The 25559-nt window shown below is 37.0% G+C and overlaps 1 protein-coding gene across 4 annotated transcripts in view; it reads right to left on the bottom strand.

Moving 5' to 3' along the window:
* The window catches only part of TTBK2 (tau tubulin kinase 2), a 95479-nt gene that overhangs the window by 6333 nt on the left and 63587 nt on the right, over positions 1-25559 (bottom strand). For 3 of the 4 annotated variants that reach the window (XM_062635678.1, XM_062635676.1, XM_062635677.1), the window contains 5 exons: positions 24598-24814; positions 23002-23213; positions 21266-21860; positions 16623-16871; positions 622-1895 (listed from right to left, as the gene is read on the bottom strand). In XM_062635678.1, the coding sequence (XP_062491662.1) occupies positions 622-1895; positions 16623-16871; positions 21266-21860; positions 23002-23213; positions 24598-24814 (2547 nt within the window). The remainder of the gene's footprint in view (positions 1-621; positions 1896-16622; positions 16872-21265; positions 21861-23001; positions 23214-24597; positions 24815-25559) is intronic. The other variant, XM_062635679.1, reaches the window with a different exon arrangement.

Raw genomic sequence — 25559 nt, 5'->3', positions numbered from 1 at the left:
ACTCCCTTCAGAGGACTTCACACTACTGTATCAAAATTATCCTTATCCTGGTAATTTAGGCACTGAAGAAACTAGATCATGGTTGTCTGTACATAGAATTGGCAAAGGGAGGCTTCTAGAATTCACTCTGCCCTCCTTTAATTAGCGTTTTTACTTAGCCATGATCTGAGCATAGCTAGTTAACTCAAGATGGCTGGAAACTCCAAACCTGAACACTTAAAATGTATACAATAAGAACAGTTGAATATTCAAAGGGGCTGGACAAGACAGATCACACAGATTTCTCTGAATTTGTGAATAATCAACAGTTCTGGAAAAGTGACCCCACTTTAAAATACCCAGAACTGTAAAGATTTAGTTACAGATTGACAGGCTTCAAAATACTGAATATACATCTATCGATGTGTAAGGTTTAACCGTGAAGCGGGCTCCTTCTTGTGTATCAGCCTTTCCTCATTTGTTCTCCAACAACGTAAGCTTTCTCAGAGGACTGAAGCCCAGCATTTTTTTATCAATAGTTAGAGGTTGTAACTTCTACAGGATTACACACTGCACAGTGACTGAGGCCTAGCTCAAATCCATTTTCAGCCTGGAAATGTATCTCTGTTTTCTCTGCATTACCTAGCTTCTACCCCAGGTCTAGCAGGTGGTTTTCCTGGTGGTGGCCGAGGAAAGAACTGAGCTGAATTTGAACTGGCGACTTGATCAGTGGTTGCCCAGGACACTGGCCTTGGAATCTTGCTTTTTCTGGACTGAGGGCTGCTTGGAGATAAAGAGCTATCTTCTGTCTGCTTGCTGAAATGAGAGTCCAGTGTCAATCTAGAAAATGAGGATAAGACATCATCCTCAGAAAAAGGTACTGGAGCAGCAGCCTTTTTTTCCTCCAGTGACTTATCAGAGGCACTTGAAAGGTCACCAAGGAAAGATTTAAGTTGTCTCTTTTCCATAAGTAGTCTGACCAAGTCTGTCTGATGGGCCTTTTTTAGAAGCAGCTTTTCCTTTGCTGAAACAGAAGAGGACTCTGAAGTTGAGTCTATCTCTTGTGCTAAAACTGGGATTCGGCTCTGCCTGAATACAAAAGGAGATTTAACCATGTCCTTCTTAGATCGATGAGAATTCTCATTTTCTGAAATGCAGTGGAACAGTTCTCCATTTCTGGGAGCATTTTTCTCTTTTTGGTCCTCCTGATGCAAAAAAGTACTAAGGGCCACTTGGTGGCATTTCAAGTCTTGGATATGGACTTCTTCCGTATCAGAATGAAAACCGTTTTCCTGAACTGGTGCTGTCTTGCTTGTCTGCCTATTAACATGTGAGTTGGTAAGTCTTGAGGGAGAAATTTCTGATGTTTTAGGTGCTATTGATTTCAGAACCTCATCTTGATTTGGCATCAAACTGACGGGCCCTGGCTTTGATTCTTCAGCAGCTTCAGTGTTCGTTAGAGGTTCTTCCTCCGCAGATTTTGAGTTTCCTGGCAAAGAATTCTGTTCTTTGCTTTGCATTGCAACGGCATCCTCGGAAACCACTGGAAGCTTTTCTTCCTCAACCTCCTCTGCAGGAATATTTTCAAGTTCTTCCTCTTCCTCTTCTTGTATCCCACCATGTTGTTCAGGTAGGTCCTGTTGGCCACAGTCCAGGACATTGATGCTTTCTTTGACAAGTCCTTCTGTGTCAAGCACCTCTTGGCTCATATTAAGTACCAAATCTGGTCTGCTGGCACTATCTGGAAGTGCATCTTCTGTCACAACCACACCTGGCAAACTTTCCTTTGGAGACGAAATTTCCACGGTGTGTTCCACAGACGGAGCATCCTGCTCTCTTTTCTCCAGTTGGTGGCCATAATGAAAGCTCTCAGAAGCAGACTGTGTGGATGCCACTGAAGGTCTGGGTATTGTTATCTGCAGTGGAAAAACAGAGAAGGAAAAGATGAGAAACTCAGGAATGTTATACAGATAAGATTCTTTAAATATAATTTTTGATTCCATGTCTTCAGGATACATTACATAATGAATCCTATGACTCAAAATGTTCAAGTAATACTTACCTTCACAATTTACATTTAGATAATTAGGAAAAAAAAAACCCCACCTCTATCATCCCAGGACAGAAATGCCTAACAGGTAAAAACAAGCATAAATCTCAGTGGAAAATGTTGCGGTAACCAAGTAACCATCCTGGAAATGAGATCCAGCCTAAAAGGTAGGCTTGTTATTTATTTTACATTAGTTTGTATACTCTTAGAATAAGTTGTATATACATACAAAATGCTTAACAAGCAGACAACAGTATTTTTAGACAAGTATAGTAGATGAAGAACAGTGAGGTCCAGATTCAGGAATGGACTTCAACATACGCAAAATTTAGATAAAGACTTTATTTGCCTGATTAAATACACCCATATCCATAACACCTACATTTACATCCAGATAAACATTCCTGAGTACCCAAATTTTAGCTATTACCTTCCCTATAGAAGCTTAGGTATTGTTTTAACTCAGCTATCTGGTTAGGGTATCTCCTTACCTAAGGTCATTAAGAGATTCACAAACTAAATATTCACACACTAAATATTCACACATTTAAATCCCCTAACACATCTAATCCAACAGATAAGCATAAAGCACTCCTAAAACCTATATACCATATTGAATTCGAGTGCCTTTGTAAAACAGTTGGTTACGATGAGTACTGCTTCTAGTACACAGTTAATTGCTAGAGCACATGTCCAGGAAATGGCAACCTGCAGTCATGTCTCTCCCCCACTGAAGAACACAAGCCCCCCAGTTCCCATTAAGTACAGACAAAACCAGAATGGAGCAGAATGGAGTTGTTTCTCACCTTCCCCACTGAAGTCAGGCCACTGCAGACAGAAATGAAATTCGTGAGGGTCTCAAGTGAAAGAGAGCACTCAAAAAAGTGAGAGGAGTTTTATCTCTATTGCCAAGGGAGGAACACACTCTCACGTGGAGTCCTAGATTCAGGTTTATAGAAATTGGATAGACTCATTTGGTATAAACAATAAAACAATCAAGGATCTTTCTCTGTATGGACAGCGTCCAGCTCCTTTTTCTATTGCATTCTTTAGCCTCATGAATCTGACACAGTTTGAGTCTGTAATATTCAACAGAAAGTGGAAGACTGAAGCCTGGGTTTAGACAAAAAAGACTTCCTTGATACACTGATGGTAGAAGAGACAGTTAGTGGCAGCCCATTTCCAGTGTTGCCATGATTCTGGTATGTTACAAGACAGATTTCACTTGGCCTTGCTGCAGAAATTATACATGCTGCTTAGTGGGCTTTTGAAAGAGCTAGTACATTGGTACTACTGGGTGGTAGAAACCAAGCTCATCTGTCAGGACCCAGAATAATTTATGCTGTGTACTCAAACTTTACAAATACAGAACGACTCTCCAAAATAATTGACAGTGAAGGAGTCATACTTGGATATCCCATGAGAATATAACAGTTTCATTGAAATTCTTGATTATTTTTTGTATTTTCTCATAGTTCTGTATAACAATTTCTGTCATTATTGGTGCATGTTTACCTCCATGAAACACAAATATCCAACTGATATTATAAATATTTCACTGGAACAAAACATGCAACAAATCACAGGCATAAAGCTGAACTAAAGAGAGGACAATTATGTTGAATAAATTATGTGCCTTTTCGAAACTTCTCACTTGATGAGGTAGGCTGGTTGCCAATTCAAACAACCAGGGAATCAAAAAACAGCTGTTTTCCATGTATCTGAAGGAGGATGGCTTCCTTTAGAATAAAATGGTCTGGTGCCCTCTCAGATTTCAGAGGTAGGACAACCTTAGTTATTTGCTTTTAGAAGGATATTTATCTCCTTGGCGTATTTCCAGAAGGGCTGCATTTGCATTTAAATCCTCCTTTGTTCAAATATATTTTCATGGAAACCCTCTTTTCCTTGTGACCTCTCTCATATGGCAATTCCTGGTTAGGTGAACCCAGTTCTTATCTGAACTTTATTTACATTCTTCAACAGACTTCATATCCTTTGCTACATCTAGAGAGAGAACTTCCTAGTCTTTCAGGTCTACCTTGGCCAACCCAGATTAAAAAAATAGAAGACTAAGCTTGCTGAACAACCCACAATAGAACAGGAAGGACCTATTTGCGAAAGAAAAACACTGAACAAGTGAAGGATAGAGAAAGATACTCTATGACTTGGCAACATCAAAGACAGTACTACTGACTCGTTCACAGTTTCAGAAATGGCTTTTTGAACACATATATCACTTACTTGATTTGTGTTCACTAACAAACAGAAGTTTGTTTTCTTGGATGGTCAATAAACCTCCTAGTAGTCTTCTCAAAGGACAAGAATTAAATTATATCCTCACTGAACTGGATATTTCACCTATTTGTGAAAGATATTTAAATGGGTAACATACAGGAAATGCCCTTCACACAAGGGTTGCTGCAACTTCAGGTGCAGCTTTAAGAAAGAAACAAAAGAAAAAGGCCAATTGAAAAAAATCTGGGATCATGTATGAAAAAGAATAGAACTGAACCCTGTTAAATCACAGGATTGTTTGGGTTGGAAGGGAACCTTAAAGAGCAACTAGTTCCAACCCCCCTTGCCACAGGCAGGAATACAAATGTTTTCCTTTGGAAAAACCTGGATATAATAGTTATTGATGAAATGGAAGAAGACTGTAGACAATCCTCCTAAAGGCTCCTTATAAGATTTCTTTGGCTAAACCATCAGTTTCTTTCTAAGGCTGTCCAATGCAGAAAAATTCATGATTCACGCTATGCAGGACTTTAAGTAAAAAGACTGAAGGAAGATTTAAATCCCATAAAACAATTAAAAAAAAAAACCACAACAAAAAACAAACAAGTCCTGTAGCCTTAATTATCTCATAAATAGTCTCCTCATTCTCTTGATTGTGAAATCTTACAAGACAGAGGTCATAATCAAGGAGCCTAAGGAGGGCTGATCCCAAGGCATGCAAAATACACCAACTAAAATTATCATTTAGTCTAATTCAGAGAGACAGATATCTCAAGGTTATTCCATACAAACCTGGTTACAAAACAAATAATACATGGCCTAATATGTAAAATGAAAGAAAACGCACCATAATCATAAATAAAGCTCATATTTTCTTTTCTTTCTAATTAAAATTATATCCTATGAGATTTCTACTGCTAATCATGTCAATTTTGGAAAACACTGAACCTGAGGACAAAAACTACAATGAATTGCAAGATTACAATTCATCTAAGAATGTGGGAAATAGAATTTAAAATGCTGCCTTTCAGCTCACTATGATAATCAGTTTATAGCACCATCCACCCAATTACTGCAATTCCCATACTTCAACAGAAGTTATGTGAGAAAACAGGTTACTGAAAATGGCTGAGACAATAAATGGAATAATGAATTTGAGGTTCTCCTTTTACTCTGAAATATTTAAGTGAAATTATTACCATCATGATCTTGAATTCTTTCTTCCCTAAACAATTTAATTCCTTTCTGATTTCTCAAATTAGCATTTGACTGAGACAAGAAATAAGACATCATTTTCTTCAAGAAACTTCATGAGATGGTGAGTAGGACGTTAGGAAGAAAAAAGAACAAAAGGACAACAACAACGTAAATATCTCCTGGACATCCTTTATGACATCTGACAAACTTTCCTTCATTTAAACCTTTGACAGGCGGCAATAGCAAGTGATATGCTTGGATGAAATCCTCTGTGAACGTATACAAAAAATTGCAGGAGAGAAATGCTGAGGTTTGCTCTGCAAAGTTGCTAAGTCTGAAAGATCTAAAGGTGTGAATATAGATTATTGTACAATACAATACCAGCAGGTAAACATCTGAACTCTCAGCAATAGCTTCTTCCCTCCACTCATGCTGTCTGCTACCTCATGACATGCAAGCATGTCAACTACTGTTAGGACTTCAGGCCTCTTAGAAACAGATCTGTTGTTCAGCTAATCCTGTCATTACTTGTAACTTCTCACATTAATAAGCCATTGTCATATTACCTGGCATTCTGAAGACACTTTACCTCATCAGTTTACTCTTCAGGACTTCCTTCTTACCTTAGTAAAGCTTGTGTATGTGTGAGAACAAACCTCATGTATCCTTTTTCCTTGCTTCTCTTTTCCATCTATCATTAGCTCTATTATCTACCAGGAACATGACCAATGCTAGTATGAGTCTGCGGCTTCTGCAATACCAAACAACCTCCCTAAATCTGTCCAGTTCATCAGCTTCCTCTTACTTCATGAGTTTTTCTCTACTTGTGACACTTAATTTCTATTTCCTTGCACAGCTATATGCAAAGAAACATGAACTGCAGTTTGTATGAAGTGTAGAAAGTATGCTAGTGTTTGTAATTTACTTCTAGTATCATTCTCACATGAATAAACCACTGTTATGCTTACATCTTTGTAGATAACTCACATAGTTTATTGGTCAGAACAGCCCTCCTACTTTCCAAAATCCTCCCTACCTACTGCTATCAATCCTACTGGCTATTTAGAGCCTAATCCTTTGTATCTTTTATATTCCCTTCCCAGGTTAAATTCACAGCAGGGAAAAAATTAAATATAATTATAGATTTACTAAATTACACTGGCTATTTCTACAGGTAAACTAACATGGGGAGAAACAGGAGAAATATATGGCTGTAATTCAAGGTGTTAAAGAACATAAGACCAGAAATTGTTAATTTTGATACTCAATCTCTTTCAGCAGTCCCCTATATATGGTACTGCAAGCATTGCAGGCATTTATAGGAACTGGTGGTCCTCAGGGTACTACCACCTTCTGTTACTAAAAACTCCCACACAACAGGCCCTAATCCTAAATTAAAGGGAAGTAACATATGAAAGCTTACTTATAGCTATCTGAATAGAGGAACATGTTGGCACAGCTCTTCAGATATATTCTTTCTGCTATGTTATGCTGCTAATTTTTCATCAATTTATTTGAAGGTTGCAAGAAATGGGAGGAGGATGGAATACACATTCAGAGTTGAGAATGTACAACTGTGCTTTCATATTCTTCAATGTGATAGGTATCTTTTGATGCTAAAGAACATACAGATCTGTGTATACAGTCTTTTTTAAGGGTTATTAATCATGGCTTAATTTCAGTATTCTTCAAATACCCTCTCCTTTTCAGTTATTCGTATGCCATTTACCAAGTAAAGGAAGATATTTTTTGTTTTAACATAAACCTGTATCCAAACATCCAATACGGCAAATATTGACTGCTCTAAAAGCAGTATTTTTAATTGCTTTTACAGAATTACTGTCATTGTAATAAGTGGCTAATTAGTTTGGTAATGTGACTAAAACAAGCAGTCATTGAATCGGAAACTTCCTTCATATAATGTATAAACCAACTGAAGAATATTCTTGAAATGTACTTGTATTGTTGGAGAACTGGGAGGCAGTGGCACTTACAGATTATTACCTCAGAACTCTCACACAATACTCCTATCATAAGCTCCTATTATAAATGGGCTGCTATGGTAAGATTTTTCTGGAGTTCCACAGAGACAGTCTTTTTCTAACAAAGAAAGCATGAATTTGCCATAATGAACAGTTCAGGGATCTGAAAAGGTGGCAGCAGAAGCCTATTTCACCTTCCTATCTCACGCTATTATTTCCTTCTTTAAAGAAACTGAATTGCTGCTACCTTACCATGCTTATTTTCTAAAGTCACAAAAGATCTAGAGATTAAGAAATATTTTCAGAAGTTTGGCACTTGGAGACTTCTTCCTCTGCCATGCTGGAAACTACTGATTCACGAGGATTGTGGTTTAGTAACAAAGCCAGTGAGGTGATACCACACTTTGAGTAGCACAATATAGTGAGCATTTTTACATCTAGATTTTATAAAACATCTAGCAATTTTCTGTAGGATGCGAATTAGTTCGCCACAAGAGGTTATGTTCAAATATACTTAGGGAATCTGCTGCAGAAGTATACTAAGGACTCAGTTAAGCAAAATGTAACAGTACAAATGAGAAGGTTCCTCCTCTAACAGAGGACACACAAAGTACAAAGTGACATTTTTTAATTAATGGTGCAACTACTTTTTGTATAGAAAATGCAGTTCAAATATTTTCACAGCTGTTATTATCACACCTAACAGTCATGTAAGCATCTTTAAGCAAACCTTGTTTTGTTTCAGCAGCTACCTGTGAAAAAATCTTAGTATGTATTTTTCTTACTTTAGAAAAAAAATTTTCTACTTTTGCATGATCTTTTTGAAGCTAAGCTCTATATTCGTATCTGCCCCTACAGAGAGAATACCTGTGATTTTCAGAAACAATAAAAACATAGCTAATACTTCCTCAGGAAAGCCATTAACTCTCATTTTCAAAGCCACATTATACCTTGTTTTTTTTGAAACACAGTATCTTCATTGAATAATTCATTTGAAATGCTCTATTCTAAACCCAAGTTCAGTCCAAGTAATTAGACTTTCTTTGTTATGGAGAAAAAAAAGCAAGCCATATATAGTGACTCTCAAGACTCTCAATCACATAAGCCTGTTTTTTATGTATAATAGCAGTAGGGTCTGGCTACTACTGTTGAGATTAATTTTGAATATTCCTCTCCAACATAACCATTCCAACAAAGGGTAGTTCATACATAAGATCTGCCTTAATACCCATCTGCAGACTTCAAATGTGTCGATCTTTTTTGTTAGTATCTGATTCCTGTGAGCTATTGTCTAATTCTAGGTTACTCCTGTGCTATACTTATGCTTCAGTTTTGCTATTTATGCTGTCGGGTTTTTTGTAAAGGTAAAACTATCTTTCATATTCAAACAGCAACACTCTACAAAAATTTAATAAAATTAAGAGCCTTCCTGACTTCTGATCCTCAAGTCAGACAGTGAATCCACTCACCTACATCCTGTAATAAATTAAGTCCACTTCTATCCAGTTATAAGATTGGCACTATATTAGCACATGTTCTAATTCTCTCCATGCTCCCCATGGAGAGAACCTGTGAACTCTACAATTTCCATGGATGAATCAAACATAACAGGAACTGATGAAACCACACAAGTACAGTTTCGATAAAAATTCTTATTTCACAGAATCACAGAAACCTAAGGGTTGGAAGGGACCTCAAAAGATCATCTAGTCCAACCCTCCTGCAAGAGCCGGGTAACCCAGAGTACATCACACAGGCACTTGTCCAGGTGGGCCTTGAATATTTCCAATGTAGGAGACTCCACAACCCCCCTGGGCAACCTGTTCCAGTGCTCTGTCACTCTCACAGTAAAGAAATTTTTCCTGATGTTCACATGGAACCGCCTATGCTCCAGTTTACACCCATTGCCCCTTGTCCTATCACTGGACATCACTGAAAAAAACCTAGCTCCACCATCCTGACACTCACCCTTTACATATTTGTAAACATTGATGAGGTCACCCCTCAGTCTCCTCTTCTCCAAGCTAAAGAGACCCAGCTCCCTCAGCCTCTCCTCATAAGAGAGATGTTCCATTCCCTTAATTATCTTTGTTGCCCTGCGCTGGACTCTCTCCAGCAGGTCCCTGTCCTTCTTGAACTGAGGGGCCCAAAACTGGACACAATATTCCAGATGCGGTCTCACCAAGGCAGAGTAGAGGGGAAGGAGAACCTCTCTTGACCTCCTAACCACACCCTTTCTAATGCACCCTAGGATGCCACTGGCCTTCTTGGCCACAAGGGCACATTGCTGGCTCATGGTCATCCTCCTATCCACCAGGACCCCCAGGTCCCTTTCCCCTTCACTACTGTCCAGCAGGTCAGCCCCCAACCTGTACTGGTCCATGGGGTTGTTCTTCCCCAGATGCAAGACTCTACGCTTGCCCTTGTTGAATTTCATCAAGTTCCTCTCCGCCCAACTCTCCAGCCTGTCCAGGTCTCGCTGAATAGCAACACAGCCCTCTGGTGTGTCAGCCACTCCTCCCAGTTTAGTATCATAAGGATACTAAAGTCCTACATTCAGCAGGAATAAAATTACTGTAGAAATTGTAAACATAAAATTTCATTTTTCAAACTTCAAATCCAGATTAAAATTTTCTTAAATCTCTCCTCAGAATAGTTGGGATCTATTTGAAAGCATTATGGGTTTCCTCATGCCCGCAGTACACTACCACCGACAGCAGCTGTAATTCACATAAAGAGCTAGCTGCTTTCAGTTTGCTTGTAAGCATGCTTAATAGAAATCCTTTAGAGAAGACATACCTAGAGATAGGAGTCTGATCTATACTAAGGGTCTTTCTCTTTTCTTACAATGTTATTTATAATGTTCTCTCCTGAGATTAGAATCCAGTTTATCTTTTAAAAACAAAATACCTACTACTTCTGGCAGCCTGTTATGTTACAGTTTTTCCTCTGTGAACAGGAGTGATGGTAAATGTAAAGTGCAGCTCCATGACATAGTTACAGCATTAACAACTGCTGAAAGATTAAGATTACAACACAACTGATCCCCCCAAGCACTCAAGCAATCTACAGTTGCCAGTAATACATGTTGCCACTTAGGTATTTAAGCTCGATAAAAATACTTACAAGGGCATTATCAGTTTATTCTGATTCTGGTTTGGTTGCTGGCCTGGTATTATTAAGATTAGTTATACCAATAAGGCAGCACCACTTCAGCCGATTTGTAAGATCTCTGCATGTACAGTGTTCTGTGTTTAGAAGCTACCTGAAAGCAGTCAGAGCAGCTCTACATTTGTAGCTACATAATAAGCAAACACAACTACTCATGGTTCATGTAGTAGTAACATTGTAGAATTGCCAAATACAGGAAACATTAATACTAATTCAAAACTGAACTGGTTTTCAAAAAATGAAAGACTGGTATATTAGGGACCTCCACTTAGCACTTGTCCTAATTTTAGTGTTTCCCCTATTTTCTGTATTTTAGTAGTTCAGGAGAAAATGCTAGGATGCTGATAAATTAATAACTCCAAATAAAGACTTTTTTTTCCCTTCTAATTCTAGTTAGTCCAGTATCATGCAATTTTAATGATGGCAGACAACAGATTTTAAGAGAGAATATTATTTTATGGATGATATTGTAGATAATATCTGCAATTATTCGTACACAATATGTATGATATAACTAGATCAATTATACCTTAATTACGTGAGACAATCATCAGTCCTTGGGCTCTGAATTCTAACTACCTAATTATTTCAAGATTATTGTATAAATTGTCATCACGGAAACAGCTGTTGAAACCAGAGTTCATCAGCTCTCCATGGGAAACCTCACAGACCATTTAGCTTCCTGAAACATCTTTACTTATTCTCTCCTAATGAAATTCTGATGCTAGAAAAATCACATGTGTTAGGGATAAGATAGGCATTTAAATAAATAAATAGATTTGACCATTTCAGGGACAGACAAGAGCAGGTGAGCCATGTGGTTATAAATTTGGGGAATCTTGAAAGTACAATGGATTCCAGAAAACACGACATTTAAAACAGTAACTTTTTATAGGGTCTTTTTCCCCACATGTGTATGTGGATGCTATTACCCTGGCTAATTTATTGTCCTGACCTTCACTATAACTTGTCTGCTGTTTCTGAGAGAGAAACCCAGAAGGAGAATGTCAGGCTCTGCCACTTCAAATGGATGTTTTCTCTTCAGGCAGCATACTATTTGAAAACAATTAAGATATTCACAACAACTGCCTGGCTTCAACTGTTAATTCTGTAAAATTTACAACCTGAAAAGTTTCCATTGAAAGAACAGCTAACTCAATGCTGTAATTTTAAATTCTTCTTTACACTAAAGGCAGATGTAAAAAAAGCATGCCTGAAGAACTCTCCTTCAGACAACAGACTTTACTAAGCCTTATACACAGCATTTGTATTTCTATGTATCAAGCAATTGTCTCTGCCGCTCAGATCAATGCAACAAATATAACTTTTTACTTGTTTGCATTAAGAGTGTAGACGAAAACTGTTCAAGAAACATCATTATCAATATAAAAGCCAGTTGCTTAAAAGAATGGGAGTGACCTGTGAGCTTCTGCGCGTCTTCCAGACATCCCCTTTTTCATTCTAAAATAATGCTTCCTGATATTCCTCATCCTATGTGGTTTTGTATGGAAAATCAATATCCTTCAGTGAAACTTATTAATGAAGAAAATAATGTCACTGTAGCTGTAATCATACGTCATTGCCCTCAAGAATCTAACAGTAACATCTGAAAGCAGAATTCTGAATCTCAGCTTGCCTTTGAATCTCATTATACACATTACCAAACACTTTCACTGATGCTGAGTGAAGGCTGTAACATCATAGCAACTTAATTTTGGCCTAAAATTTATTGGGAAAAAAGTTATTAACAGTTACCTTGTCATGACTGAGAACTTCAGCACATTTTCCCTACTTAATAAAATCAAATCTACTGTGTATGAAGCAGTTCCAGCAGCTATGGGCTAGACTGGAACTTGAAATTTCTTCCTTGATTAAATCCAATATTATAAATGGTATTAGAAGCTTATTGGGAAAAACCTAATTTAAACTTCATGGTGACTCAATATAGTTTCCATCAGGGTAGGAAATAGAGGGGCACAGCGATTCTGTAAACCTTGATATCAGAACCCTATAGCCAACTGGAACCATGGCAGCAGTAAAAAACCCAGTCTCACTGAACAGAGAAAACCTTTTCTCTCTTTTCCTTCCAAGACACATCATTTGGTAATGTACCATGTCTTAAAACTGAAATTTTGAAGAGGATTTTGGACAAATATAACCATTATGGATAAACCCATTATTTGGACAAATACATCTATATCCAATATAACACAATTTTAATGGAGAAGTACAATGCTAAACCAGAGTTTAAACTAGTTCTAAAGCAATCCTAATGCACATGACAACTCTGAGTTAATGCCTTTGACAAAGTAAAAGTAATCTTAAAATAACTATGTAACAAGAGAAGGATGCTGGGGAGGGACTCTTCATTAGGGACTGCAGTGATAGGACAAGGGGTAACAGGTTCAAACTTAAAACAGGGGAAGTTTAGACTGGATATAAGGAGGAAAGTCTTTCCTGTTAGGGTGGTGAGGCACTGGAATGGGTTGCCCAGGGAAGTTGTGAATGCTCCATCCCTGCCAGTGTTCAAGGCCAGGTTGGACAGAGCCTTGGGTGACATGGTTTAGTGGGAGGTGTCCCTGGCCATGGCAGGGGGCTGGAACTGGATGATCTTAAGGTTCTTTCCAACCCTAACTATTCTATGATTCTATGATTATATCTTTGGGTTTTTTTGTTTATTTGTGGTTCTAAAAGTGACTGTTAGATGTGAAAACCAATGTAAAAGCTCATCTCTTGTTACTGCAGACTAGTGAAACCTGACAAAATTAGTTCATTAAAAATAGTAAAATTTACAACATTTAAGGGCACTCTTGGATCATAAGCCTAAAACATCTAAAATAAAATGTCAATTATAAGTGATATGCATTCTTTCTCTAAATACCCCTAGAACATGTCAAGAACTCTTAGCTTATTCTTCCATAGGTCCCTCAATCCCAGTGAGACGCTTAAAAATTAAGGTAAATTTTTTAACTCAGATCAGTGTATTGTTTCTTATCTTGGATATGAATATGATGGCTTGCATTTCCAAAGCATCTTGCGTAGGAGATTTCAGAGGATTTTGTAATTAGTAATGCAACTATGTAACTATAAATTAAGTCTTAAAATGTTCCAGTAAGGTAGAAATTTGAGGAAATTAAGACATAAAAGAAACTATTTGTATAAGTGACACTTAACTCCAATTGCTTAACTTGAGACACAGATTATCCTTCCCTAATACTAAATCATTAAATTAAAATTAGCCCCCTTACACATGTCTCATTAGGCAGACACACAAATGCATTAAGCAGAATGATACACAAAACTGGAATCCACCTTTGTTAAGGGTGCCTTTGTTATTGTAGAGCAGCCAGTTTAGAAGTATTCTAGAAGGCTGCCATGGCTAGAAGAGGCATTCACTGTCTTACTGAAGAACTACAGCTGAGAAACCACAGATTAAAAACTGAGGTCTCTGATTTTGATTGTTCCTCATGACACAATGCAAGCAATTTCCTCATACCCAGCTCTGGCCAGCAGTTGCTGCACTCGCACCACCTTTTCCATTGACTTCACACAACCCTGTACAGCCCTCTAATGAGCAGAGTTCAGAGAACTTATCTGGCTGAAAAATTCACAGAAAAAAAGACAGATGTTATGTTTCAAGAGGTTTTGCTGTACAACTGCACCATGCTATAGAGAAAAGCATGCTAATAGTACTCTAGCCCCACTCTTCAGATTCAATACAGTCAAATAATTGGGTTTTGTCAGCTCTAAGTTGCCAGACTATTTATACTGCAGGCTGAATAACTAAGGAGAGTTGAAACAGAAGTACTCCAATTCCCTTCCATAATATATGTATGGCAAGAGAGGAGCTCTCATTATCAAACAAATAAAGGTAGACCTACATCCTATACCCTCTCTGCACTACCAAGCAGAGAATATTACAGAGATTTTATGACTCCTACCTAATGTCAAACTAACAGAAAGTGGGTTACAGTTCCTGAACCCTCAAGTGTCAACAATCAGGAAAAAAAATCCCTTTGCTTGATTTTAGGAACAAGAATGTATCATTTTTTTATTTTTAAATACATGAAACTATATTCAACAGAACAGATCTCTGTCCTCTGCAATTCATTAGTTATGAATGTGCAACCAAATTGCAAAACAGCAGGAAATACATGAAAATATATTCAGTATCAATATTTATGCAGAATAATATAGAATGAGATTAAAATTCTTTTTAATATTTAACTGCAGAAAAACTGCAGGTTACTAACACATATATTCATCCTTCATACTGCCAGAACTTATAGCTTGCTAAGTACCTAACGTTACTGTGTTGTAGAACAGAGAAGGACTTGCAAAACTATTTCAGTTCTTCAGTGAGCCATAAAGTACACAAGGCCTTCGTTCTCGGAATAAACTGAAGAGTCATGTGCTTGTAGATTCTGTCGCAAATCAAAAACTGGAAATTAAACTCTCAACAGTCATGACTTTCAAAATCACAGCTTGAAAAGGAATATGGACTTACCAGGTAAAAAGAAAGAAGCAGTACCTGAGAATGCTACATAAAATCCTCACACCACTCAGTAGCAGCACCTGGCACAATACCAGCTCTTTATCACAAGAAAGTGTATCACCTATTAATATTAATGCTATCTTCATTTGTTGAGTACTAAGGAAGCTGGAAAAGACCCTCTGTGAACAGTTTGCTAATTAAACCTGCAATACATTCTGATTGGAAAATTTAAATTGTAGATATACAGGCAAATTAAGAAATTTTGTACCCTGGGATGCAAACTAATCCTGAAAAATACTGATGCTTAATTTTTAATGAGTTAATGTCTCCTAAGTCCCTTTTCCCTAGTCAAAGGGAATGTGGTATTTTGGTAGTCCATCACAGAATGACAGTAATGAACACCTTGGAGCTACTGTTTGTTTCCATAAATTGAGGACAGAGTTATTTTTTTTTTATATTCAGACAAAAAGCAGCCAGAGGCTGCAGGATGAAACCCCTGCTTTTTGAGTTCATAGACAAAACGCTGACATAAGTACACTAGCTAGTTTGCTTTGTTATCACTCACCACTGATCCTATGGAAGTTTGAAAGAAGCTAACATTGATGGATACTTTTAACATCAGTACTCCTGTGCATATTTCACTGAAAAAAAAAGTCTTTCACAGAGAAATATTTATAGTCAAAAATACATTAGAAATAAAAGGCAACACAAAATATAATCCAAATGAAATATTAATGGTAAAACGATGATGATATGTTACAGTTTTAGGCATTAATGCTATGTCATACTGCTTTACCAGTCAATGCAAACTCATGCTGCTTAGCAAATCGCAATATTTTTGTGACTAATGCACAAATTATTGTTAACTTCAGTTATGATTCTAAGCCTTCATCTTTCTCATATTGAAATGAAACTGGAAATACAAAACCATGAAAAGCACCCTTTCTCTAGTGTCGTTTTCCAGTAGCTATGACCCCTGATAATTGCCAGCACTGTTTTGCATACTACAAGCAGTGGAACAATTCATTATTTGTTCATTCACAAAATTTTAATAGGTTCCCAATTCAATATCCACCTGGTACTCGTTATATGAGCACATTAAGAAAGAAATAGAGATTTTAATCTTGGTTTAGAAAGAAGCAAATATCTTTTTCTGGATTTTATAATCCTATCTTTTTTCAAGAGAAAATCCCTCTGAAGAAGTGAATTTACCTTCCAAAACATCTAGAGATGCTCAGTGCTCCAGATCATAGCCTGAATAACAGCTCCTTAAATATTTTACCTCTTCTAAGTGGGATGATACATCTTCCTCATAAAGTATTCCTGACTTTATTCCCGAACAAGTTCCATTCTTATTCCCCAAAATGACCTTTCAAAATATTTGCATGATGTTGTGTATAGCAGTATGACCAGCACATGCCTTCTACTGGACTGTGCAGAGCAACTGAAAATGTTTAACTTTGCAGATGACTGCTACCATGCAGTCACTTTTATGAAGACAAGGCTTATTCACCTGCTGAAGTTGTGCTTTTGTGATGCGAATGACAGGGGGGAACTTGTTGCCACAGGGAATGACAGGAAGCTGCCTACGACCAGTTGAGCGGGAGGAAGAGGAATGGCTCTCTGCCGATTGACTCCTTGGTAAACCAGCCTCTTTCAGAGAGTCCAAGTGGATGGACAGATTGGCTATAGGGCTCATGGTACGGAGAATGGGACTTGAAATTCTTGGAGTGGAGAAATGCAGCATATGAGATGAGTTCAGCTGTGAGAACAACATGGCAGGGAAGAAAATAAGGTTTAAAAATCAAGTTTAAAAATAATGATTCTTGTTTATGTCTCGTCTATATGCAGTTTCTTAGAAGACCATATTCACAACGCACAGGCTGAAAGCTGGTAACTGAAGAGGTGTTTTAAGTGAAATCTTCACATTTGCCAGCAATTCAAAATACAACAAAATCAAATCCAAAGTGAGTATCCTTTCACTAGCTGGCTCCTACCTTTTCATTCAGTCAGTCAGTAGCAATCTAGGGCAAATTTAATACCTTAACACAGTCTGTTCTGGTTATTGATGATTCTAATAACCCTCCAGCTTTGACAAACAATTCTGAAATCAACTGTTTCTTTGCAAGGCCTTTTCCAATGCTGAATAAATATCTGATGGTGACTCATTTAAATACCTGTAAATGAGATTGCTATATACAGTTTGCAATTCTTTGTTCCAAGTATATTTAGACAAAATCATGAAGAGCAGAGCTATGGAAATTTTTGCAAGCTTCCTGAAGGTCATTTTCTGTTTCCTGCTATAGTATTTGTAGTTATAATCTGTATTCCTTGGAAACAGACAGCACCTGTCAAGCACTTCAGTTTCCAAGAAAAAGGTATTTGCATTGTGTCAGAAATAAATGGAAATGTAAGAGCAGGTTTTTGATAAAATATAGTATTACTTCAATGTACAAAATTCTAAACAATAAAATAGGTTCACACATTCAAACTTCTATAACCATACACATGTATTTATGGTATTAGGTAATTAACCAAGTTCAACCAGAGCAAACTGTTGTTTAATTTAAACTGCAGATGAAAACAGAATTTGCTGTTGCATATCCATTTACTTCAACTCCATTAGGGAGTTTTCTTCGCTGAAATATCTGCTTGTCAAATTCATGCTGCAAAGTTTTCTACATGAAGTTCACTGCAATTCAATACAAACACAGTAAATGAATGAGGCCGTGATTCAACAATGCAGCAAGTGCAGCCCCAGGCTCTTCAGTACCAGATCAAGGAAAAGAAAACTTGAGCTGCAAAGTGCTGCTCCAGGGTTCACCATTAGACTAGTGACTGATTAACTTCGTACCAGCAGACACTACTGCAAATCAGGTACTGTCTGTCCTCCTTCAGCCAAAGTCAACATAAAGCCACTATGAAAGCATTAAGTCATCATATATACCCTAGGATGCTCTGAACAGTTCAACAGAAATGTGACCATATGCCCATAACTGAGACAGATCAAACTGGTATTTGCTGGTAGCACACAAAATCTGTACTGCAACTGGAAACCCATGACTGATAACATGAAAATTTGTTCCCTTATCTGCAGGTTTTATCACAATAGATAGCATAATTTGTTGTAACTTTCTATGCCTGAAACTTTCACTTCCCAAGCCAGTAACTTAGGTATCTTTCTCTCTTATTTTTGAGTTCAGGTTTCTCCCTGAACTGCTACAACTTTACATTCTTATTAGAATGCTGATGCTGCATGAAACAGGTAAGTGATCTTATAATCAATTACAGGAAGTTCATGTACACACATGGCTTTAGGAAGAACATTTATCTACAAATGGAAGGACTGCAGATGAGCAATTTTTTCCTTCTCAAGAGATAAAATTATGGGTGAGTATATGAACTTTTAGTTTCTCATACAGGAATGTCCTTGCTACTACTTACTACTTAAATAGTGAGCAATAAAGCCCTGAAAGAAATAATGAATAAAGAAGAATCAAAGTAAAAAAATGAAAAATACATAAAACAGGAGAACTATTTTATTCTATCACCACTGAAGTAACTGCTTACGTATTTAACAAACCTATCAGAATAAGCTCAAAGATAGTAATTCATCATACATTCTCCTAAGTGATTGTGAAGAAGGTCACTAGAAATCCATATGGAAGGTACGTTCATAAGCATTATGACCGTGAATGCTAACATATCCTAGAGTTTCAAGTTGTGTGAAATGAGCAAACAGTTTCAGAAATTATATTAAGCTATTATACTACTATAATTTCAACATCTATTTTAAACCCCTTTTAGTTACACTCATTTGATTTATGATCACAATCTTGCACTCTTGGATCCAAGCTTCTCTTATTAACTTGTGCAATACAGTTAGTAAAGTAAAATACAACCTTTTGCCCATTATTTGTATTGTCAGGAAGGTGCTACCTACATAAAATTGCTAAAGAACAAGAACATCTGCTCCACAAGCAAGGATCAGATTCAAAGAACAGTTTCAGGTGGATAAATGCTTTGAGGAAGAAAGAAAAGGGCTCTACCAAACAGCTCCCTAAGGTCACCAGAACTCTGGAATAGAGAGAAGAGGCATAAATATACTCTCTCCCTGTGAAGTGACTAGGACACTCACCTGTAAGAGCAGCTTGGTTGCAGTAACCACTCAAGTAATACTTAAAGATATTTTATGTAGTGAAATACCATCAATGAAGGATAGAAAGAACAATTTACTTCCAGATATCCTCCTGGGCTTTGTCTGACATTCAAGGACTAATGAAGTAGATGGAAGACCACCGCAAATTGCCATCACAATTGGAATAGACACACTCTGTTCCCAGTTTCTAAATCAGCCAAATAATTTCTATTTTCTTTATTACCAGTTCAGTTTGTAATTTAAATTCCACATGATTCACCTTGAAAACAGCAAGTTCTTTCCTGACATTTATCTTGCCCTCACAGCACTAGTTGCCTGTGCAGGATAATATAAGCCATATTCATTTCCCCCATTTTCGAGGTCATGACAAATATTGCTTACCTGCTTTTCAAAGCCAAACCAAAATATAATCTCATCCCAGTGTCTACTTCAACCAGTATTTCTTCCAATAAATCTTATAATTAATCTTGTTTATAACTATTTCTGCTCCCATGCTCAGAAGCTTCTTCCTTTGGAGATACTGCCTGTTTCCACTGTAGTACATGATATTTACATCCTCTCTACTTTCAGTTATAAGTAAAATAGCAATTTCCCCCCAAAATCTAAGTTTGTGTAAAGTGGAATTTGCATACAAAATCACAAGCTGTTTTTTTAATATTTTTTTCAAATAAAACCACCTGCTAATTGGTATTTTGTACAGGAATAAGTGTTGCTCTTTCCTGTTTTACTAAAATTGACATAAAATACAAAGATTTAACAACTAAAAACAACTGAACAATTCAGTTTTTCACCTTTAAAGCTTCTAACCCATCAAAAGCTCTTTCTTACAACTAATATTTCAATGTAACTCTCAAAAATCTTTTCCTGTTTAACACAGTTCTGTATTTTGAATCATGTAAAATGCACTTTCTGTAAGATACATAATCCACAAAGTACGATATCTGAATATAATCTTGCATGAAAGATATGATCTTACATTTTCCGTGAGAACCTGGGTGTATTTGAAATTTTGCTATACAGTTACAGTTAAGTAAAATGAGTAGTTCATTTTTACCATAAAGCATATTCCACACCTTATAATAAATGGGTAGCTGGTGACAAGTTTTTTCTAATGAGAGAGTATTGCCCTTTACATCACAGATGTCATAGATGACACAATATCTAGTGAGTAAAAGGGAGAAGTAAAACCAGGAGCTGATTCCCAATCACTTAACAATTAAACTCACTTCCTCTTTAATTAAAGCCAATAAAGTCTGTTAAGAAATAGTGACAAAGGAGGGAAAAAAAAGTAAACATTCAAAAACTGTGCAAATGAGAATTCTTTAGGAAAGACAAACACAAAAACAAGAGGGTGCAATGGAAGCAAAGCAATCTGTCTTAGTGAAAACATTGGAGCAAAGCTGTAGTTGCAAAACTATCTTAGAAGTGAGAAGTAGCAACAATTTATTAAAGCTAAAATGTTGTTTGTATAAGTACAATTGGAAATTTCAGAAGCAACAGGAAGAAACAAAAGGAATTCCAAAAGAAAACACTACGTCCATGATGGTGAGAGCAAGTAGCACAGTTTCTTTAATTTCAGGCATTTAGGCTTTTCCTGGAACACATGAAGCATTGTAATGCAGTATTTTACATATTCAGTTAAATTTTACGTTTATGTACTGCAAATATAATAAATATATATTTGCATGTATATCACTGATTAGGAATCACTGCATAACGACCTTCTTTTATATATATATATGAAATATTTATTTATTTAAATTAAGGCCAGTTCTGTGGATCATATCTGCAGAATTAAAAGCTACTTTCATGGGAGAATGTAAACACTCATATAATAGAACATGAAAGATCAGTCCTCAAGAATCAAGTCCCATATCTGATGAAACTAGGAATTTCTGCCACACTACTGTATTTTAGTCACTGCCTTTTCCCTTACTATCTCCTCAAATAATTCTGAATAAAAAGAAGTTCAATAAAACAGCGACTGTTTCTCTTACCGGAGTGAGTGCTCCTTCTGCTTGAGCTTCCATAGGACTTGTAGGGGTGGCTGCAAGCTGTCCAGCAGCTCCTGACAAAAGTTCCAATTTATCTGTAAGCTGTTCAGAAGCAGGAGGATGACACTCCATGGCTAGAACTAACTCCACACCTGAGGTCTGGTTCTTGGCATGGACATTGTTTCCTGCCCAACCACCCTGTCTGGGTTGCTCTTCTGCAGGGGACTCCTCTAGAACTTGTAGTACCTCTGGCTCTTCATCTGAGGGACTTCCAGTTGCTTTGTGCCCTAAAGCCTCATTTGTTCTGAAGTCCTGCAAGTCCCGTTCCTTATCTATTATTACCCATTCCTTAGAATCAACCTCCTGCCTGCAGGAGCTTAAGTTAACAGCTACAAATCCATTGCTAATAACACCATCAGCATGCTCTGGAGAACTAGCTGACACAGGCTTTGAAGCGTCTGGAAGATACTCTTCATCATAGTGCCAAACATGATCCGTGCGGTTAGCCACAGGAGCAGGTGTTTTCTGAGAAAGAAGAGGAACAGCAGCAACAGGAGTCTCTGCCGTAGCATTCAAGTCTTTTTGCATCTTCCCCAAACTTAAAAAAAGAGGATAAATCTAAATTAGTTAATAATTAATAATTAAGTAAATAATGTAAGCTATATTTGAGGGGTTTCAGCAGAGAAAAACTGTATTTATCTAAAAAGTTGTTGTCATATTTTAGAACAACCTACAATGGTTGAGACAAATAACTCTGAAGTCAAGTAAAAAAGGGTGGGTGGCATTAGATTTACACATATGGTAATTGTAATGTATCATACTGTACTGTAAATGTAATTACCAGAAGAGAGAATAGTGAGTGGATTCAAACTCAGAGGCTACCACCAGATGTCCACTGTATTTAATTTATGCTACAAAGCAGACTCAAATCAGAACACAGGAAACAGATGTCTCCAGCAGCAGTTAGATGCTTTCAAGAAGAAAGAATTGTTTTGACTGATTCCTTACTTACGGCTTTGCATAACTTCCTTCATTGAACAAATTCAAATTCCTAACCCAACTATGATGTATTTAGAAGGATTTTGCCAGTGTCAGCCCCTCAGCTCTCTTCTGTCATAACTCAGCCTCCACCTTTCACTCAGATTTCACTGTGTCCTTCCTCCCCTTACTCCTTGTACACATAGGCAAATTGATGGAATCTGCTGTTGTATATCTGTCTCTTCTCTACCTTCAAATTCCATTTTAAGACCTCTGTCTTCTATCAATTTTTATGTTGACACAACACTTCTGGGCATAACTAAACCTGCTGCATGCAGGCAGATTCCCAACTTCACCTCATAACTCCACTTCTTGTAAACTGTCCTTCTCCTGTCCTTCTAACCCCATGTTACCTCTATTGAGCACCTGATATCATTCTTATTTGAGTTGTACTGTCAAGAATATCCCACTGAAGAAAACTGAAATAAGCATCAGGGTTACACCACTAGGTCTTGAAATAAATTCTCAAGCGTGGAAGTCTGAATTTAACTGCATACTAGCACTAGCATTTTTTTAAAGAAGCTACCAAGTAGTGAGATCCATTAATCAAGCAATATCTTGAACGCAGTGAATACTTTGCTGTAGTTTACATAAGCCTAACACAGCAGCTCCATTCCTCGTTTCACATGGCAGAGGAATTATACTACCTTAACTATATAACCTGAAAAGATCTAAGCACAAGAAAATGACAATTTCTTTACCAGGTCTCAAGAAATTTATCAGTGTCTGGCTTTGACTCCAACGTCAGACGCTTCTCCAGTTCAAAGCTGTGAATCGAACGTAACTTTCGCACCAGTGGGACATCTCTGTCTAGCTGAGTGGTCTCTGAACGAACACGAATCGGAGAACCGAGGCTCGGGGCATTAAGCATGCCATTCACTGGTCCATGGCTGTTTTCTTCCTCTGTGGCAGCCTGTGCAGAAAGCAAAGTAAAAATGTAACTCGCTTAGAGCAGTAAAACCAGGAAGAAGTACTGCATGGTAAATACAATCCAGGGTTTTAGCCTGTGATAATTTGTATTTGAACCCTGAAGTTCATGACATAGTTAAGGAAGCTTAGATATGCTCTTCAGCACACAACAGACAAAATACTGGTAATATACTAGTTCTGGGTAGGTCTGAAATCAGGAGTCCCAAAACCCCAGTAATACACTCAAATTTACTCTGGTATTTCACACCCACATCTGAAATTTTCTTTAATACTCTGAAACCTGGCACTTGGTAGCATCTTCAGTCTGCTTTTACAGTCAAGTGCTCTTATTAAAAAGAAGTTAGCTTCCAAGCTGTCTTTATGATTCTCTGGAGCACATAACACTGTTATACATTAAATCTACTAGATAATTTCTGTGACTTAGAACTATGTTTTAGTTCAACCACATTCCATCTTTTATACTAACTAGACATGCTTTAGACCTCGGAAATCATGATCATCCTTAGTTTCAACAGGTATAATTCATAGAAATTGTCTTTGTTTAAATCAGAACAATTTCTTAATCCCTCTTTGGTAAAAAAAAAACAAACACATTTGAAAATAGGCACTATATGCCTCATTCTTTCCAGCAATAAATTTTTTCTAATACAAGAAGTAACAGTCTCAAAACTAGACAGCTCTCCTAGCTAAATATTTTAGCTAGGAGATTTTAGTACCAGATCACTCTTTATGTTCTTGATATTTTTATATCAAGAAACAGGGCTACATTTGACCGACTATGAAATGTGATCATGAGCAAGGGAGCTAGGAACCACTTCTCAGAGATCACTTTTCAAAACTGAGCAGCATTCTCTTCTAAAGACTAGCCCTTGAACCACTTTGCTCTTTGGACAGATACAATGGTATCGTATCTCATGGAGACAAAAACACCAAGTGAATTAAATGGATACTGCCAATCACACTGTCAATCTGTCAACTGAGGAATAATATTTAAGTAGGTTTCATATATTCAGTATCTAACTTTTATACTTGCAGGATGCATAAAGTTTGCTTTAGTTTCACTTAGTGAGCAAGAATCAAAATCATGTCTGAAGAACATGAATAAACTACAAAGAATCTCAAATTGTCAGCAATTGACTATTCATAACAAAGACCAGATAAAGTGATACAAGGCCCAAAAGCTTGTCTGCTTGTTCCAGTATGTAGATCACTCCAATAAAATATGCAGCTCTACCATAAATCTTGTTTTCTTAGACCATTCTGGCCAACCAATATTAGTAAAACTGCAATATTAAGTATATTTTACGTGCACTATGAGGACAGGAAACTGTTCAAAGATGATCTTTACAATGTAGATTTGTAAGTACCTTACAGATCCCTAGTTTTATTTTGTTTCTATTTGCATCCATTTCTTCCCAAACATCTTTTTCCTGAGGACGCTGATGTCCAGGGGATCCAGGTAGTTTCTCTGGTGAGACACCAATAGGAATACCATTCTCTCCATCACTGAGCTGTTCATCAGGAAACACTTCATCTGTGTTTTCTCGCAGCAAGTCTCCTGGGATAGGAGTGGCATTGGCAATTCTACAAAAGCAGTTAAAAAAAAAATAAATCACAAACAAAAATTTTGACACTCTATCTCTTAAAATGATTTTCTACTCCCTGAAAAGAAAGCAGCAAGAAAATATAAGCAAAAGCATGCTTCTGTAGAAAAATACATCTTGCAAAGTATTTAATATAAAACCCTCTACTTGTTGGCTTTCACAATTTATGTTTCTTTAATTTAGACACATAACAAAAGGAGCAAATCAAAAAACAATCACTCAAAAGCTGGGGTTTTTAATGTTTTGGAAGAAACTTCTGAGAAAATTTGTTAGAGTTCACGTCCAGAACCCCAACTTTTCTACATATGTATGTACAAAAAATATTAACGGCAATTTTCATAATGTAGTTACCTTTTCTGCAAAATTTGGTAGAATAACAAAACATACTATATGAAGAAGAGAGATCGCTCAGCAAATTAAATGCTGTTTTAATCACTATTCTTATCAAAGTGCTATTTTGGTCCAGTTACTGATAATCAAAACATAAGCATAACACTAACAAAATACTACATTTTAATTAAAGTTCTTTAATCCCAGAACTTCAAGTGATTTAGGTCTAAGGCTTAACTCAGTGTTGTGAAAGTGAAGCAATGCTATTTCTAGAAAGCGGTCAGAAGGTCAGTTAAAAGTCATTTCTTTACAATCACCAAAATTGCAGCCGAGATTATAAATAACCCCAGTGTGATGCTTCATGTGATAGTGGGACTGAATCACATGCAAAATCT

The sequence above is a fragment of the Pezoporus occidentalis genome, unplaced genomic scaffold (genome assembly GCF_034315485.1).
Source record: "Pezoporus occidentalis ecotype Australia unplaced genomic scaffold, CSIRO_AGI_Poc_V1 ctg46, whole genome shotgun sequence".
NCBI lineage: Eukaryota > Metazoa > Chordata > Aves > Psittaciformes > Psittacidae > Pezoporus > Pezoporus occidentalis.
The sequence above is the reverse complement of the archived record's forward strand: the minus strand, read 5'-3'. Positions and strand labels throughout refer to the sequence as shown.